Source organism: Elgaria multicarinata, chromosome 2 (assembly GCF_023053635.1).
Source record: "Elgaria multicarinata webbii isolate HBS135686 ecotype San Diego chromosome 2, rElgMul1.1.pri, whole genome shotgun sequence".
Lineage (NCBI taxonomy): Eukaryota > Metazoa > Chordata > Lepidosauria > Squamata > Anguidae > Elgaria > Elgaria multicarinata.
Genome location: NC_086172.1, coordinates 4,524,269 through 4,542,153, shown reverse-complemented (window position 1 = coordinate 4,542,153; position 17,885 = coordinate 4,524,269). Strand labels below are relative to the sequence as shown.

At 41.0% G+C, this 17,885-nt stretch overlaps 1 protein-coding gene across 2 annotated transcripts in view; it reads right to left on the bottom strand.

The window, feature by feature from the left end:
* Nucleotides 1–1,020: 1,020 nt before the first annotated feature.
* SUPT3H (SPT3 homolog, SAGA and STAGA complex component) overlaps nt 1,021–17,885 on the bottom strand; it is a 349,923-nt gene continuing 333,058 nt past the window's right edge. The window contains exons 12-13 of one of the 2 annotated variants that reach the window (XM_063115942.1): nt 3,934–4,019; nt 1,021–1,704 (exon numbers count right to left, since the gene is read on the bottom strand). In XM_063115942.1, the coding sequence (XP_062972012.1) occupies nt 3,978–4,019 (42 nt within the window). In that variant the 3' untranslated portion in view covers nt 1,021–1,704; nt 3,934–3,977. The remainder of the gene's footprint in view (nt 1,705–3,933; nt 4,020–17,885) is intronic. The other variant, XM_063115943.1, reaches the window with a different exon arrangement.

Sequence of the window (17,885 nt, the reverse complement as noted above, 5' to 3'; positions counted from 1 at the left end):
GTATCCTTCTGGCCTCCCTTGCTGGGATAGGGCAGGTGTGTGTGTATCTTTTTGTGGTAGCTCCAGTCGGTAGGTGTCAAAACATGGTGCTGGGAGAAACGTGCTCAAACCATTGGTTTATGTGGTCCTACAGAATTCAGTCTTGGGCCCTATGCTTTTCAACATCTATATGAAGCAACTGGGAGCGATAATTTAGGGGGTGAGGAGTGGGTTTCATCAGTATGCTGAGATGTTTCTCTATATCTGCTTTCCATCATATTCTGGTGAGGCTGTAGAGGTTCTGAATCATGTTTGGAGTCAGTGAGTAGCTGGATGAAGATAAACTGACATTAAATCTGGACAAGACAGAGGTGCTAGTCATTAGTAAGCTTATTGGTTCAGGGATAGGCTGTCAACCTGTTCTGGAAGAGTTGCACTCCTCTTAAAAGATTAAGTTCGTAGTTTGTGAGTAAGACCTGGACCTGGCTTTGTTATGAGATGTCATCTGCTGTGGCCAGAAGTGCTTTTGCCCAGCTTTTACTATGTGCCAACTGCACCCATTTCCTGGTATAGTCGTTCTTGGCCATGGTTGTACACCATTAATTACTTTTGATTTTCAACTACTATAACATGTGCTTTTGTATAAGTAAATAATATAGGAATAAATACAAAGAATATGAGGTGATATAGCAAAAGTTAAAACTTCAAAGAATATTGTATTCACCCATTCTGTGAGTATATATAGGCTGGTACAAGAGAGTGTGACAGAGTGTGAGTAGTTTCCCATATAAATGTTTGCTTCTTGGCTTCCTTATAACTTTTGCTTCTTCGAGAAAAGAAAGGTTACTATATGGTCTTATTGAACAAACTTAGATTTTATAAATAATTGCCTGTCAAACTGTTCAAGACAAACAACTATACAGCAGACCAACAAAAACATAATCTGTCATATTTCTAAGAGAAATATATGTTGATTTTTCATTCTCTGGGGTTGTAAGTGTACCAGTAAGAGAGAAATGCCAGTACCTTTTCCTGCTTATGCATATTTTTTTAAACAAATGTAAAATCTGGGAAAGATACAGCTAGAGAAGGAATTTTTATTCCAGTATTCTTGGCCCAAAATGTTTTCTTTTGCCTATATGCCTGCAGATCGAAACCAAATACAATAAATGCTGGTGTCCTTTTAAAAAGTCTGGATGTTTACAGCAAGCATATAATTTTCCATCATTATGGACGCCAAGAAAAATAAGAAATCATGATAAAAAGAAAGTTTAATCATACATTTCTGCAAGCGCAGACAGAACATCAGAAATGTTTTTTTATTGTGCACATTATTTTTAGTTTTTCAACATGCAGATTAGTTCCAGAAAATGACATAAAATGTTTTTAAGTACAACTATGCCACTATAATATTGACTATATTAATTGCAATAATTCACCAGATGAAGAGTCACATTTTCATTTTAAAAAAAATTCAGAGTCAGGAGGGAAGTCCATACAATAATTCTGTCCGTTGATTGTAAATGTTCTCTGTTTGGAATCTTTAAGTCGTTGGCCCTTGTCATTAATTCTACTACAATAGCATTTGTCAATGGAAGGTTTAAGCAAAACATTCAATGAGTTTCCAGTCTAAAATGATAGCCAAAGCCATTCCTTTTTCTGTTCAGATCTTACCACAGTTTGCACTGTGTACTGCTATAATCTTCATGAAGTACAAAGAAAATCCTGTATGAAAAGTACAAACAAAATAACAATAATTGATTCCTCTCCCATGTAAAAAAGGGAAAAGAAAAAGAGAGAAACGAACTCATTTTATTTTGTTCTGGAACAGTTGTAATTACTGTAAATGAGGGGATTTTGTTTTGTAACTTTATCTTCTTTGAAATTAATAGAAAAGGAAAAGTACAGACTGAAGAACAGGCCATGCACGAAATACCACCAAAATGAAATACTGTATTTCTTCAATTCTAAGACTCACTTTTCCCCCCATATAAAAATCTCTAAAAACGGGGTGCGTCTTAGAATCACGGGTGCGTTTACTATTTCTATTTACTATCAAAGCTTTTTTTCTGTTGGTGGTACTGAAATTAGTGTGCGTCTTACAATCGATGGCGTCTTAGAATCGAAGAAATATGGTACATGGGATGGACTGAAGAGAGCTGTTGGCTTCTTCCGCAGAATTCAGAGGAAGAGTTGGGGGCGGGGGGCAGCAAAGGGAATCATAGATCTCAATGCTCTGATTCAACAAAATACTGAAAGCACAAATGTGACATCTGAGCAAAGATAAGCTTTTATGTAGTCACTCATAAGATTTTATTGTCTTCAGTCAGGTTTTACATTTTAATATTGTTTTTTCAAGATCATTAAGATGTGGTGTTGTTTATTTCAATGGAGAAGACATTTTATCGGATCTTGGGCACTGCCATGTATTTCAGCTCAAATGCCCTATGTTTAAGAGTACAGACCAAAGATCAAAGCATAATTCTGTCTTCCTCTCTCTCTCTGTGTGTGTGTGTGTGTGTGTGATAGCGAGAGAGAGAGAGAGAGAGTGTGTGTGTGTGTGTGTGTGTGTGTGTGTGTGTGTGTGTGTGTGTGTGTGAGAGAGAGAGAGAGAGAGAGAGAGAGAGAAATATGCATTGTTTTACTCTGTACAGCACCATGTACATTGATGGTGCTATATAAATAAATAATAATAAATAATAATAATTGTTCTGGGGCATGGAATGCTTACATGTATAGTAGGTCATCTGTATTTGTTGAGTTTGTTGAGAACAGTGAGTCAGCCCCACTGGCAAACTGGAGCACCAAGTTTATTAATAATACTTAATCTTTAAGTGTTCAGCGAATGTAAAATTCATTGTTTTCAGCAGTACTGCTGCTGAAAAACAAAAACTTATCTTTTCTTGAGTTAAAACATTATCGTATACACACTTCACTCTTGCAACTGAAAATGTGTACTTAAAGAGCAACAGAGTAATTTACCTGTATTCTGCGGAGTCTGCTCCCTGTGTCTCTGTATGACTCACTGATCCATGTTTGCTACCTAACTGAAGGAGCTTTGCCCAGATCTTTGAACAGACACAAGCATCTTTCTATTAGGAGGGGTAGATTCTGGAGCATCTCTGCATAGGGAGTGATTACAAATGATTCAGCCAGATCTGATGCAGAGATGGGCCAGAATTACTCACCTTAACATGACTGTGGGAGGGTGCTTTGGGCTCACAGGAGGCTTTATTTAGTAATTAATTTATCATAGTATAATAGCAGTTCTCTCATATTAAACCAGTTGGCAATTACCGTCTTACAAAAACCCAGGAAAGTAGACCAGTATTATTATACCCATATTGCAGAAAGAATGCTGAGGCTCAGAAATGATGGGCTGCCCAGTGAGTTCATAGCTAGACTGAGATTTTATAGCAAGGACTTCCTGGCTCACAGCTCCTGGACAATACATTTCTTTTCAAATTACACTGAAGGAATAATGGCTTTATAAGCCTAGTTTTAAAAATACATCAATCAACACCTCTCTGAAAATTATCCTCCTGGTAAAGGAGAACAGGCAAGATAATTTGTAGTTTAAAGCACAGAAAAGAAATCCTTTTTGTCCTGATGTATAAATGATATATAGTGATGGATTAAAATTAACAAAAAGGATACTACAGTTAGATATGTGGGCTGGTACTACAATAAAATCTGTTGGATATTTCAAAATTGTGTAACTGCATTTTTATCCACCTACACAATATCCCAAACATCCTGCCATTAATTAGCTAAATGTTTCATTTAGAATACAAGAGTAACAATTGAGGGGGCTGAAGAAAGAGTCAGAGACAGCCAGTTGATAGTCAAAACAAACCAGCCCACTCACAAATGTCGAGGCAGACACTGGAGGGTCCCCCCACCCACCAAAAATGGTTTTTCCCCTTCCATGAAGGGGACAAAGGAAAAAGTCACCTTAATATAACACTGTCTTTCCTGTTGCTGTAGCCACAACCATATTAGCAAGCAAGAAAAGTCATCCCATTTCTGCGGTAGGCACTCTGTCAAAGAAAGAAAATCTGTAATGAATTATCACATCAACTTAAACAAGGAAAAGAGGCAGAGAGCGGAGCACGGCTTTCTTCCTGTTTTGAAGACTATTCTGGCTGCAATCTAATAGCAAACTTAATCTTAACATTTCTGGTGGGGAAGCATTAAGCCACCACTTTTTCTATTAAAAGCTCAGTGTGGTTTGCAAGTGGTTAGTGATTCTATTTCAAGACATGTACAAAAATACGACATCCTATTTTGTTAATTACCTAATACACAAATAAATGGGGGTCAAAACTACTACTATCTTTGTGTCCTTCACAAACTCATGCAATCTCTTCAGTATGTACAAGTATGTTCTGCCATAAGTATAATAAATTGCTGTGGTATTTTAACTTTCTCTCATCGTCATTTTACGGTCTAGGCCAGTGGTTCTAAAACTTTTTCAGGTCACCGCCCCCTTGGTTCCACAAACTCATGTCCAGCGCCCCCCTACCCTACCCTATAAAAATCATTATTCGGAACAGTGTTTTTCAATGACCCACCAAGGAAGATAATATCAATAAAATTCAAAACAGTAACAATTAATTGAATACTTTATTCAAAATCCAATTGGTGTGCCCTGCCATGCTGGCTGCAAACAGAGGCATTCACTCTCGTTTCCCTCCCTCCCTCGGCAAGCCTGGGGCAGGTGCTTCCCATTTAGAGGGGATTCTAGGAGTTGAAGGACTTTTTTCTGTCTAAACATGCATAAAATTGTGCCTTTAACTTATCATGTCACACTAGCATGAATACATGAATCAAATAGGATTTCCTTCTTCAGTGGAACACACTTACTTAGGAGTAAGCACCATTTTGTTATAGGAAAGGATAATGTATTTTAATTAAAATTTAAAAATAATTATCTGCCACCTGGTACAGAGTTTTCCTATGGAAAATCTGGCTGGGACTGAAGTAGAGGGGCACTAATTTCAATGTACTTATTGTCTTTAAATATGGTTAAATATCCCACAATTACCTTGCTATTCTATTTCTACAATTCATTTTCTCCTGTCTTTTCTTCGCCCTCTCTTCGTTTTCAGGCTGAGTCCTATGCACATTTACCTCAGAGTAAATTCTATTGATCTCAGTGGGGCTTACTTCTGAGTAGACATACTTAGGATTGTGCTGCAGCTCTGTTTTTATGGTGACACAAGATACACACATGCCATGTTTACCGAAAGAACGCTTGAAAAAAGAGGGTTGGACACCCTGAAATAAGCAAGGGCAGATAGGAATGGTTTCAGCAAGCATTCTGGAAAAAGGTGCTGCTGAATCTTCTTTAGCCAGGGGAATTGCCTGGGGAATTGCCATTCTCTCTCCCTCCCCCTTTTCTTTTCTCTCCCAATCCTGTTGTAGTCCAGATTTTTTGGGGGGTGGGAGCACACACACAGACATACAGCATCTCTCTCTCTCTCTCTCTCCAACCCCCCCTCCCCCCAAGCCTCACAATAGCTGCCAGGCTGATTAGGACAGGAGGGCAGCCGCTCAGAGGGGAGATGGCCCCAATCTGCAACTCCTGACAGGGGAAGGGAGCCTGGTGATACCTTGCAGCAGCACAAGCAGTCCTGCTCCCCAACCAGCCTGCCGGCTGACTGCTGTTCTTGGCAGCTGCTCTGCCGCCCGCCGTCCTCCACATGCGCCTTCCTCTCCGCCACATGGCTGCTGCCTTGTGCAGCAACTATCGCTAGAGGTCTGCCGGGGCAGCTTGTAGGAGGGAGCAGCTCTGGCCGAGGGAGGGAGCGAGCGAGCAGGCGGCAGGGTGGCTCCAGCAGGAAAAAAGCCCTGGGCCCTCCTAGGCAGGAGAAGAGTGGGCAGAGCAGCTGAATTTGCCACTGTTTCCTGCTCTGCTGCCTCCTGTGGGCGCTTCCCCCACCCCCTACTTCTGGTGGGGCTGCTGTGGGCTTGAGATAGGAGGAGAGAGCGGCTGCGTGAGTGAGAAAGTCCTTCCTGAGCAGGAGCGGTGTGGGGAGAGCAGCTGAATTTGCCGCTCCTTCCTGCTCGGTCCCTGGGTTTTAGGCCCTTCTGGAGAGACCACCTCGAGGGCCCCCCTGTTGCCCCTTTGCCTGTTAGCGCCCCCTATGCAATCCCACCACCCCCAAGGGGGCAATACCGCCCACTTTGGGCACTGGTCTAGGCTATAAGCTCTTTCAGTTATAGAAACAGACATCAGTATCATGACGATACCCATCACTTCATCGACCAGATAGATTTCTCCCAGGAGTTGTGTTGTTTCTAACGCTGCCAAATAGGACCGCCCAGCTTTTGGAATAGGGGCAGAAATGACCAAGGACAAAACTATAGCAAAAAAACTTTTCCATTGGTGCGCACATGGCCCCTTTAAGATAAAAGAAATGGCCGACACGACGGGGCCTTCCCTTACCCCATCGCGTGTTACGTCTAGCTAGGGGCGACGGCCCGCGCTAGCTGCAGCGCGGCCTCGCCCCGACTCCCCACCAGATTATCAGGTAGGTCTAGCAAGGCCCTTAGAGTAACTGAAATATTTTCACGGCTTTACTTAAGGCAGTTCAAGATACCTGGCATTCCTTTTAATGGTAGAAAATATACACTGTGAGCTGTGATATCACCATCAATATGGATTAATTTCAGTGACGCCGATTACATTATGTTATAGGGGTATATGGTATAGAATAATGGAACATGTGGCATCTAATTTCTACCAAATGTAAGTATTGTGCACATCAAATAAATACCTGCTGAAAGTAACCTTACTGACAGACACAAGTCCACCCTAAAACACTTTTTTTTCTAAGAAAACATCTCATCCTGGGGTAACATTCTACTTAAAGGAACGTTGATTTAACTACTAGTTCTCCTCACAGTAGTATATACACTTGGTACATGTAAGCTTTTATCTTCCATACACAAACTCAGCATTACTATCCTTATAACTACAAATTGAAAAGGGGGAGGGGAGAACACAATTAGCTCAAAAAGTTGTAAAAAGTAATTCAAACTAAATCAATATTGTGTTACTTTCAACTAAAAATTCTAAATAAATAGAACATTAAACTGTAGAATATTACACAAAACAAGTAACTAGAATCATAGAATAGTAGAGTTGGAAGGGGCCTGTAAGACCATCAAGTCCAACCTCCTGCTTAATGCAGGAATCCACCTTAAAGCATACCTGACAGATGGTTGTCCAGCTGCCTCTTGAATGCCTCTTGTATGGGGGAGCCCACAACCTCCCTAGGTAACTGGTTCCATTGTCGTACTACTCTTACAGTCAGGAAGTTTTTCCTGATGTCCAACTGGAATCTGGCTTCCTATAACTTGAGCCCATTAGTCCGTGTCCTGTACTCTGGGAGGATCAAGAAGAGATCCTGGCCCTTCTCTGTGTGACAACCTTTTAAGTATTTGAAGAGTGCTATCATGTCTCCCCTCAGTCTTCTCTTCTCCAGGCTAAACATGGTCGGTTCTTTCAGTCTCTTCTTATAAGGCTTTGTTTCCAGACCCCTGATCATCCTGGTTGCCCTCCTCTGAACACGCTCCAGCTTGTCTGCGTCCTTCTTGAATTGTGGAGCCCAGAACTGGACGCAGTACTCAAGATGAGGCCTAGCCAGGGCCGAATAGAGAGGAACCAGTACCTCACACGATTCGGAAGCTATACTTCTATCAATGCAGCCCAAAATAGCATTTGCTTTTTTTGCAGCCACATCACACTGTTGGCTCATATTCAGCTTATGATCTACTAGGAGGGGACAATTTAAAAAGAGACAAGGAGAGATGCTTAGAAACACAAGCCCATCCAACTCAATATTTATGTTAAGGAAGTTTGTTGAAAGTGTTATTTATTAAAAGATTGTAATAAATAACTATGTCAAGAGAGTAGTAAAAATATCAAGAGAATAGTATAATGTAATGCAGGCAGAAGAATTTGAAAAGCGTATCTGTAACTGATGATTGGGCAACAAAATGTCTGATAATCTACAGCATCTTGTGTTATACTGAAGTGTGCTAAAGAATTTTAAAGATGGGACGGTGATGGCAGTGACTGACCAATCTGGTGTGTTAGGCAACAAAAGATCTTTTGTTCCGGGGCAATACTGGAAGTTCTCCATGACGGAGACATCATGTGCAATCCAAGTCTCCTTGATCCAAATCTGTCCAATGGTTGTCACACCAATCTGGATGGCAGAGGGGCTGGAAATGTGGGAAGACCTTACCTTTCCCCTCAGCTGGCATGTCCAACTGCAACTGCCGTATGTCCCCTGTCCAGAATAATAGTAATGATGGCACTCTTATCCCTTGCCCCCAACACACATAATCCAGTTCTCCAGGCCACTCTGGTGCTGAAGTCCAAAGAGTAACCATTATCAGGTATTCCACAAGGGAGGGAGTGTGGGGGAGGGACTACATTCCACTTTGCAAAAGAAACAATCAGTTGTTCCTTTGTGGACAAGAACTTTGGAGAGGTGAGACCTACCACCTGTGTGCTAGACCCTTGCCCTCACTGGCTAATAAAAGTGATGGGAGGAATAGATGTGAACGCCTCTTTAAAGCAAGGTATGATTCCATCTTGCCTATAAGAGGCAATGTTCAGTCTTCTGGTTTTTTTAAAAAAAAACACCCTCCCTAACTCCCACTGTATTGGATAATGGACACAATTCAAAGTGCTAGTTATGACCAATTAGGGATGGGCCACCCGTCCCATGCTCAGCCCACCAGGCCCCCGGCACTGACCTGACCCTGTTTGGTGTGCTGGGTGAGGTGCCGGTTGCTCCATGGGGCGCTGGGGCATGGCTCCTCTTCTTCCCATGAGCCACCATTTTGCATAAAAAGAGTGGGCAGACTACTTATGGAAATCGCTATTTCCGCAACATGGCAAAATTACAGGCATAAATAGTCTATTACCCGTGATTTTTACGAAAATGGCACTCGCAGGTAAGCGGGGATCCCCATGTATGTTCAGTCAGGCAAGCACAGTGATCTGCACACTGGCATCTAGAGGCTTAAGCTGGTGAGAAATCACTGAACTTGAACCTCAACCAGATATCCTCTGACATCCATATGACAATAAATCCCTATACGGCTTGGGACCAGGCTATCTGAAAGATCTCCTTTTCCCATACAAACCTGCCTGGATTTTAAGTTCTTTGGGGAACGCCCTTCTCTTGATCCTGCCACCATCAGAGATCAGTTTGGTAGGACCTTCTCAGTGGCCACTGCCAGGTCCTGGAACTTCTTGCTGAGGGAGGCTGGGTTGGCTGCTTCTCTACTGTCCTTCCACAAGCAAGTAAAAACATATATTTTTTTTAATTTTGGGAGGTTTTCAGCATATAAGCTAGTCAGCTGCTTGAAAGGGGTTTTCAATGGCTCATGCCATTGATTTCTTTGATGGTTGTATTTTAATTGTATTTTCAATGTATTTGTTTTTATGGTATTTTTAATTAAGATTTTGTTTTAATTGATTTTTTATTGTTAGCTACCTTAAGTGCCATTCCTTGCCAGAAAGGTGGGAAATAAATAAATTTAATAATAATAATAATAATAATAATAATAATAATAATAATAATACAAATAAATAATTTTGTAACTCTAAATGCAGGGCCTTATGAAGTGAATAATTGTTTATAAAACCATGCAGCCTCTAATTAATTAATTAATTAATTAATTAAAACATTTATATCCCACCCTATATCATTAAGATCTCAGAGCTGCGTACAGATAAAAATATACAGTATAAAACAATAAATATGCACAGTTAAAAACAAATTAAACCATGATCCAAGTTAAAACAATATATAATTTAAAAGCAGTAAAAGCAGTTAAAACAGTTAAAACAATGTGCCAGTGTGTTTAACCATCAAAGGCTTTGTTTAAAAGCCATGTTTTTACTTGGCATCGAAATGCAATCAGCGTTGGCGCCAATCGGGCGTCCAAGGGGAGGGCATTCTACAGTCAGGGTGCCACAACAGAGAAAGCCCTCTCCCTTGTCCCATCATAGCGAATGTGTTGTGCTGGTGGGATGCAGAGAAGGCCTCCTCTGTATCCTGTAATACATTGATGAGACCTGTAATGTCTCTACAGGTCTCATCAATGAAGCAGAAAAATCCAGTTCTCAACCTGAATTAATCCACTGTTTTCTTCTTTCAACAAAATTTGAATCCACTTTAGGGTGGATTCCTGCATTGAGCAGGGGGTTGGACTCGATGGCCTTGTAGGCCCCTTCCAACTCTGCTATTCTATGATTCTATGAAAATCAAACCCATTGAGCAAGGGGTGCTCAACGTTTAGCCCCCCAAAGGCTTCATCCAGTATTCAATGCAGGGCCACACATACATGCTCATATATACACATGCATATACACTCATTCATGAACACTCTTCCCCCACACCCTATGCACACAACATTTCCCCAGCTTTTACAGGCTCTGTGGTTGCTGCAACATAAATCGTGTTCCCAGAGCACCCGTTTCTTGCAATTGCAGGGACAGAAGTGAGCTGTGAATGACTGGGGTGGTGGGACTATTGGGGGGCTGCACAAGGGGGCTTGGGAGACCACACACCCATATCACAGAGTACAGCAATCAATGACTTTCCCAAAACATTTCCCCCCAAGAGAGAGAGAGAGAGAGAGAGAGAGAGAGAGGCAGAGGGATTTATACATGGATTGCAGTTCAGGACTGCACCCAAAGAGGGACTTCCTGTTCTTGTTTATGAGAAGAAATGTTCTTTCTGAAAAATGGAAAACTTTTGACTTTGTGTAGAGCATTTCTCCTATTGTTTTCCAAAGATGGGGAGCCAATGCATGACTGAGGCTCCAGAATTCACTCTTTAAGGTTGCAATCCTATGCAAGCTTACCTGGGAGTAAGCCTTATTAAACAGAGCAAGACTTACTTCTGAATAAACATGCACAGGGCTGTGTTACAAGTGTGTTAATTAACCACTACATGGTAAAGAATATGAGTCTGAACATACAGCGTACTTTAAAAAAAAGGTTAGACAATGTCATAAAAATTAATAGCCTAGAATGAAATATTCAAACTTAGGCCAGACATTAACCATATAAAAGAGATTCAATATACCACAACAACCACAAGTCCAAAGATGTCATAGTTTTGCAGCCTGCCCAAGCTATTAGAGTTCAGATTTTGAATTGCATGCAAAAATAATGCATTTACCTCCTTGACCTTGAAATTGTAACAGTTTTATAACCACAGCAACAACCTTTAACTCACAAATACAACATTTCAAGCTACCGTGCAGCTTATATTGAGATAAATGAACCTGAGAATAAACTTGGATTCAGATTAAAGTTAAATAGTTGAATTCTCCACTGTTTTGGGGATGGATTGTTGGCAGCAAAACATGCTCAAGTTTGATTCAGGTCATCCAGGAACCAATGTAATCTATTCCCCAACCCCCTCATATTCAAAACACACTTCCCTGTCTCTTGCAAGCAAATGATTGCATGTCTGGAAGATGACATTGAAGACGTCTTATCTTGCTATGTTCAGCAGAGTATTTCAGTCAGTCCCAGCTTTAGTGAGGGCTCCAACCCCCTCCCCCAAAACAAACAATTGCCTGTAGTGCACCCAGGGCAGCAGACAATCACCCCTGTGTATGCGCATCGCTTTGAAGATCAGCAGAGGTAACAGAGAGAATACTCAAGTGAGAGAAGGAAGAGGATGAGCAGGGGGGTTGGACTACATGGCCTTATAGAGGCCCAATTCTACTATTCCATGATTCTAGGTGCTGTTGATGGCCATGCTGCTTGGGCATGACGGGAAACAAAGTCAAAGGCAACTGGAGGGCATCAGGTTCGAGAAGGCTGCTGTATACGCCAACTCTGGGCTGTGTCCCTAAGTACCTTACAACTAGAATGTGATAGAGAAATCCAGAAAACAAACTATTCTGACAGCAAATTCTGAATTCCGTCTCCTAGGAAGGCGTGGATTTCCCAAAAGTTTTATTGGGCTGTGGATGTGGTCCAGGAAGGCCCTGGAATATATTTTGTGCACTGGGCTGACCAACGTGTGCCAGGGTCATCAGCCTATGTTGCTGGCCCAGCTGGCCCTGATACAAACAAATGAAGAGGGGAGGGAGACGCTCCCTAACAATCAAACAATGAACACGTACTTATAAGGTTAGGGCAAAAAATAAAATAAATGTTTGAATGTTACAAACATACAAAAACGTATTCAAACCACATAAAAACATTTATGACAATAATAAGACAGCTAGTGCTGTATGCTTTTCGAGTGTTCCAGTCCTCTGTAGTGTCTTAGAAAGGATCCCCCCACGCTTTCAAACGTGACCCTACTTTTCCTATAGTGAAACTATCCACTTTGGTATTACAAGATACAAAATGGACCCTGCCGTTCAACGAATATGTTGATTAGAATCATTATACTCTAAATAAATGTAAGGTTTGCTGCACGTAATCAAATACAAGCTTAGAATTGACCGTCTTTTTCTGTTATACTATGTTTAGAAACTTGGACTTATGGGTTAATGTTTCCTTACCACAAATATGATGCCATAGTAATATAGCAAGGACTGAGACCGGGCACCAAACTGCATGTGATTCTTCCCTCAATTTTTTTTTGGAGGGAATAAGAACAATAGTATGAACTGGGGCTCTTTGCAATGAAGCAGCACTCATGCAAAGAGCACAGATTACAGTGGAGGATGAATATATAGGGTCACACTTCATTGAATATATGTCGTGGGGCTACCACTTATGCCTACCACATTAAACCTCTTACTTGAGATCATTCTAGATCATTTGGAAACTTTGGTTGATACAGGATAATTATAACGTTTATTTATTTACATTATTTACAAGCTGCCTTTCAGAGCAAGCCTTCCCAAGGTAGCACACATTTTTAAAAGAAACAATTAACCTACAGAATAACATTACTAAAAACAGAAGCAAAATGAAACAGACAAAAGCCAGCAACAGATTAAACAAATGCCTGGAAAAACTGAAAGGTCTTTTGGGGTTGCTTAAAACTGAAGTGAAGGAACAAAAGTTTTCAGGGGGGGGGGGAGTTCCAAAGTTGTTGGTCACCACTGAAAAGGCCCCATCCTTAGTAACTGCCAACCTGATTGTTCTTAACGGTGGGTTATAGAGGCTGGCCTTAGGGCCCACACAGGCTCATAAGGTTAGAGTGTTGGACTGCGACTTGGGAGGTCTGGACTGTAGACCCCCAAGTCCATGATGCCCACTGGGTGACTTTGGGTCAGTTACTGATGCTTAGACTAATCTACTTCACAGGGTGGTTATAAGGATAAAATGGAGAGGAGGGGGACCATTTAAGATGCCTGGAAATGTAAGAATGAATGAATGAATAAATGAGGTTGTATGGTATCACCCAATTGTGGGTCTAAAGATTAAGCCAGCACTTGAGCTGAGTGAGTAAGTATCCACTGAAGCTGATGCAGAATCGACATCATATGCACAGGCTATCTGGGCTCCATGTCCAGCCCTCACCGACCCAGGTGGACGCGCCCAGCTGATGTTTGGCCCTTATTCATTACTACTACTTCACATGTTTTAGGACTAAACCTTAGTCCTAAAAACGGGTTCTAAGCCTAAGCTCTAATGGGTCTCGGCTCCAATTAAGGCGTGTCTGGGGTGAGGCTTCCCTCTCTTTCTATTGGGATAGACTCTTTCCTACCTTCTATACAACACTCTTCACCTTAAAACAGAGAAGAGAACCTTGTCATTTAATATACCCGGGGTGGCAGAGAAGGATGTTGCATTTACTTACATTGTGCTCCAAATTCCTTGGAAGCTTTAAGATGGTCAGGTTCTTTAATATGCATCCTTTTCTTGCCTTCTTCCCATTTTGCTTTTAGAATGCTGTCTTGGAAATTTTGAAAGCCCCATATCATATCAAACAAGTTATTCTGGACAGTTTCATAGTGCCCTTGTATATAAAAATATCTTCATTTTCCTCCTTAAAGGTATCTTAAAGGTTACTATCACTATTCTTATTTCCCCAAACCTCTTGGTAAAACCACATTCAAAGAAGTGTAAATTTATTGGGAGATTATATAACAGTTACATGGCATTGTTAAGAGAGAAAGGATGTATAATTCAGTAATTATCTAGATTTCTGTAACTAAAACTTGTATCTTATGCTAAAGTAGTGTACCTCTTTATATTAAATTCCTTCCCTTTGTAACAGTAGCAATAAAGGCTCTAATTTAGCTTCTCCGCAGTCAATCAGGTCAAACTACAAATACCAGACTGATGAAAGAGTTCTTTACCTAGGGAAAAGCAGGTTTAGGAGGAGGATTTGAAGTGGGGGGGGGGGCGAAGGCAGACGAGGTGCTGCACTTTTTCACCACCCATGGCTTCTTTGCTCCAAATTGCCCCCCTCTAGCTGCTTTTCTCCTGCAGCGCATACCTTGGCCTTAGAGCAAAGTGGTTTGGGGTTGCTTTTGAGCAAAGAAGAGTGAGCATGGAAAGAATTAAGCATCCTTGCTCAAAACCCCTCTTCTGAGGCTGCTTTTCTCCAGAAAAAGCAGCCCCAATGGACTTTTGTTACACACAGGTCTATGCCAAATGCAGTCCCATCCTATTAGACAATTGGTATATTACTAGAGTTCTGTGTTCCATTTGCTTTTTCTGTGGACAGGGAAAACAGCAGCGCAAATGCAGGTTGACACTGTGCTGCCCACACAGAAGCAGTTGTTGCTTGTCCCGGGAGAAGTCAGCAAGGGGCAAATTGCAAGGATGAATCAAGCTGTCAAGTAGAAGAGTATTTTTGTCCTCAAGAGTTGGAAATGCGTCTTTGCCACTTTTCAGACACAAAACATTCACTGCTAGATGTTGCCTGCTCACTTAAGTAAGACTTATTTTATCCCAAGAAGAATGGTAATTTGCAAACCTTTATACAGTATTTCCCTTTGTGAATGTCAGAAGGGCAATGTATAAGTAGTGAAAATAAATAAAACACTGACAAAAAAAAAAAATCCCTGTGTTCGTAGGGCATAGTTCCGGAACGGCCCAAAATTCTATGCTTTGCTTGCTGCATGCATGTTTTATCACCTTTGGCTGAAATCCACAAACCATTTACTTTGCACAAGGTTTTGTGAATGCAAGTCATCATCTAATGCCCTTCTTCTCCAGTTGTCTCTGCTATCAGAGGTGAGGTGGTGACTGGGGAAAGGGACTTTCAATTATTGCTCTCTGCCTTTACTTTAGTGCTAAATTTATAGGCTTTTAGGCATCAGATGAAGCCCTTTTAATTTGCCCAGGCCCTTTTAAATTGCTGTTGTACAGAGCTTTTACTTGCTGGAGCAAGTTTTATTTAATTTTTTCTTCCTATTTTATTGTTTTCGTTATTTGCATTACTTTTATTTATCATACTGTATTAAGTTTAAACTGGTAAGCTACCTTGGATTTCTTTAAATGGAAAAATGGGATTTTTTAAAAAATAAACGAATAAATAAGAGCAGTCATCACATCCCACCCCACTCTAAATTGTTACACTGTATTTATTATTATAGCTCAGGAACTTAAAATGTAAAGTAGCAGTGTGCCTTACCCAAATTCATGCCATTAAAGTGGTTATGGCTGTGAACTCGATGCCCTCACTCCCAGTTTTATTCATTAGATTGCAGCCATTCTTTGACCATTGATTCAATCAGATTATGCAGTTTATCCTCACTTATTTTTCTTTGTAGTGCATCGTCATTTATCTGGATTTTACATATACAGTCTCTGCTCCCCACAGAGATATCCAACTTATTCTCCAAATCCTGGTGTACATGCATGAAATACAAGAATCAAATCTATGCAGTTTGATTTTATAGTCTGTAACTCTAGATGCAATCCAAATAGTTAAATTAGAATTGATTACTTCTGATTTCATATGGTGTTAATTGCAATCACCGCAGTAGAGTAAGCCTAAGCATTTATTTGCAGGGTAGAAGTCACTGGTGATTCCTTGCTTCACTCCACAACAAATAATAAGGTTGAAGTAAGAATGCTGGCAAAACCAATGTGATTGCTGCTCAGAAGGTACAGACTTTGCTTGCAGTGTAGGCCCCATGCCTGCACAACTTGTGACATACAAAACAGAATGCAGTTTAGTAGCTATTGGTGGTGGCTTCCATTCAAGCCTCTACAACCTGTGACCCAAGTTGAGCCATGGATGGTGACCTACCCCACCAGAGACATGCAAATCCACCTATTTCTGCTGCTTAGGTCTGCCAAAACAGAATCTGATGAATGTCAAGTATCTAGCAAACCATGATACCCGGGATAACCTAGCTGATGGGCTATGTCTGACTTGGTGAATCACAAATTGTTCAAGCCTCGTATCTGCTTTCAACACGGTTGGAAGCTGATCAAACTCAAGGTTATATAGATTTGGAAGCCAGATTCATCTCAACCAATCCATAGAACCCTGGCATTGCAAACATGTTCCAAGGATTAGGAATGAAGCTCAGGGGAGTAAAAAACACATGTTACACAATAATTATATTCACAATCACAGAATCCTTCCCCTCTTAGGCCACAGCTAGACTTAAGGTTTATCCTGGGATCCTCCAGGGTTCGCCCCTGCCTGAGCACTGGATCCCCTGTGTGTCACCTAGATGAACAGGTTTGACCCCTGGACGATCCAGGGATAAACCTTAGGTCTAGCTATGGCCTTAGTTCTATTCACATTAATTTGTCTGCAATGATTAACAGCTTTCTCATTAGCAGCTCTTCTAACTTTCAGCAGCAATGGGACAATCTCAGATCTAGCTTATCTCACTGAAATTATATTGTCTTCAGGGTAAGCCTAACAGAATTTTGCATCCTGGTCTTTTCGTTCCTTTTTCTGGCACTGCATCAAAAGCCTATAACAAATTCTGTTCCCACTTCCCAGGACTTGTCTGATATCATCATGAAGAAAGAAAACAAGGCAAAAGGATGATGGCATCTGCTCCAGTAAAAACTCGAGGTGCGGGAATAGTGCATGAGTGTTTGCCAAAAGGAGAAAGAAGGAAATTGGTAGGGAACGAACTATCATTTTAAGTTTCTCAAAGGCTACTGTAAACAATGGTGAGAGAAGCTAAGAAAGAAAGCAAGAAAAAAACAATACTTGGCAGTAGCTTTTGCAAAACAAACATACTTATGCAAAGTTCTTCCCATCACTGCCACAGACTTTAATAGACTTATTTTTCTGAGTAAGAAAACTTCTGGAAATAAAGTTAAGCTGGAAGCCTTAAGGGAGCCATAGAAAGAACGTAACTCTAAGGTTGGATTTTGTTTGAGAATCAGGGCAGAGCATAAAAATTCAGACATGCACCCTACTAACATTAAGACCTCCCACAGAGTCTAACTGAAGATTATTAGTACAGTGTGTAGTGGCCTGATTAGACCCTTCACTAAATAGGGCTGCATACAGTATCTCAAGTTTTTATTTAGATTACAAACATTTATTTGGGATTGCTGCTCTGGCCAGGGCCAGACAAATGAGTCTGTGTCCTAGATATTGTTATTCCTGACAAACTCTGTTGAGTATTTTAAGGCAATTTGCTTGGAAGAGAAACAGTGTGGTTCAGAAACCGAGCTGGGTGGGAGAGGGTTAGGGTTGCAAGAGCCAGAAGATGCTGGGATTTAATATTAACTACACTACTTACTTTCTGTGTGGCCTCCAAAAGACCATTCGCCCTTTATGGTGTTTCAGTTTCCCTGTCTTTAAAATTGGGATACTATTACTTCCCAAGAGTGTTTCAATGGATTATAAGGCGAATGTTTGTTTAATGCTTTCAAAATATAGCATGTCGTATAATTATTATTTGCATTAGGCCATTTCTCTCCATTGTTTCTTATGGCTAGATACCAGGATTACTGAAGTGGA